General features: G+C 30.8%; 1 protein-coding gene across 1 annotated transcript in view; it reads left to right on the plus strand.

Annotated features, from left to right (window-relative positions):
• LOC111817612 (solute carrier organic anion transporter family member 1B1-like) overlaps window positions 1-766 on the plus strand; it is a 101968-nt gene that overhangs the window by 27640 nt on the left and 73562 nt on the right. The window contains exon 6 of the mRNA XM_023718950.1: window positions 561-673. Coding sequence (XP_023574718.1) covers window positions 561-673 — 113 coding nt within the window. The remainder of the gene's footprint in view (window positions 1-560; window positions 674-766) is intronic.

Here is a 766-nt window from a genome sequence, read left to right on the forward strand (position 1 = left end):
AGTTTTATTGATAAACAGATAGCAATGAGACAGTTTCAAATCAAATCGGAAGTACAGTTTCAACAAATAATACACTGCATATATTCTTCTTAGAGGTTGTTGATTATAAAAAAAAAAAAAAAGGAAATGAACTGACATGCAGGATAGATCTGTTTGGCACATACTACTAAAGTTCATTAAATTTGATTATAATTTGTATCAAAGTTTAGATTTTGACCATCTTTGAATATAATTCAGAAGAAACAAATAGAGTTAGTAGCTTAAGGAATGAAATAGTGAAGCCAGAATATTTGAAAGTGGGAAATATGCTATTTCATAGCAGTCAGGGGTAGCAAGAAGGCAATAATCCACCATCGGGGTGTCTTTGTTGGTGAATTTTCCCGTTTACTTTCATCTGTCTTCTGTCCTAAAATGCAAGCTGGCTAACTGCTATGGAGGAGTCTGAGAATTTGAAAAAAAGAGGTACACATAAAGGCAACAAAGTCTTCTGTGTTTCTGGGGAAAAAAATGAAAATATTCTCTAAACAAGGAAAGATTTAAACCTAATGCTATTCTTACAGTTACAGATATTCTATAGAACACAATGTTAACACAACAGAGAATTTGATACCAACTTGTTCAATTAATCAGACTGGTACACTCACTAAACTATCACCTGAAATAACAGGAAAAGGTAAGAATTAACAGTGGTGAAAATTTCTTAAAATTTAAAAGTTTGAAAAAAAATCAATGAAAATGATTATGGTACTTCTTAGTAAAAAAAAAT

The sequence above is a fragment of the Octodon degus genome, unplaced genomic scaffold (genome assembly GCF_000260255.1).
Source record: "Octodon degus isolate 3935 unplaced genomic scaffold, OctDeg1.0 scaffold00064, whole genome shotgun sequence".
Taxonomy (NCBI): Eukaryota; Metazoa; Chordata; class Mammalia; order Rodentia; family Octodontidae; genus Octodon; species Octodon degus.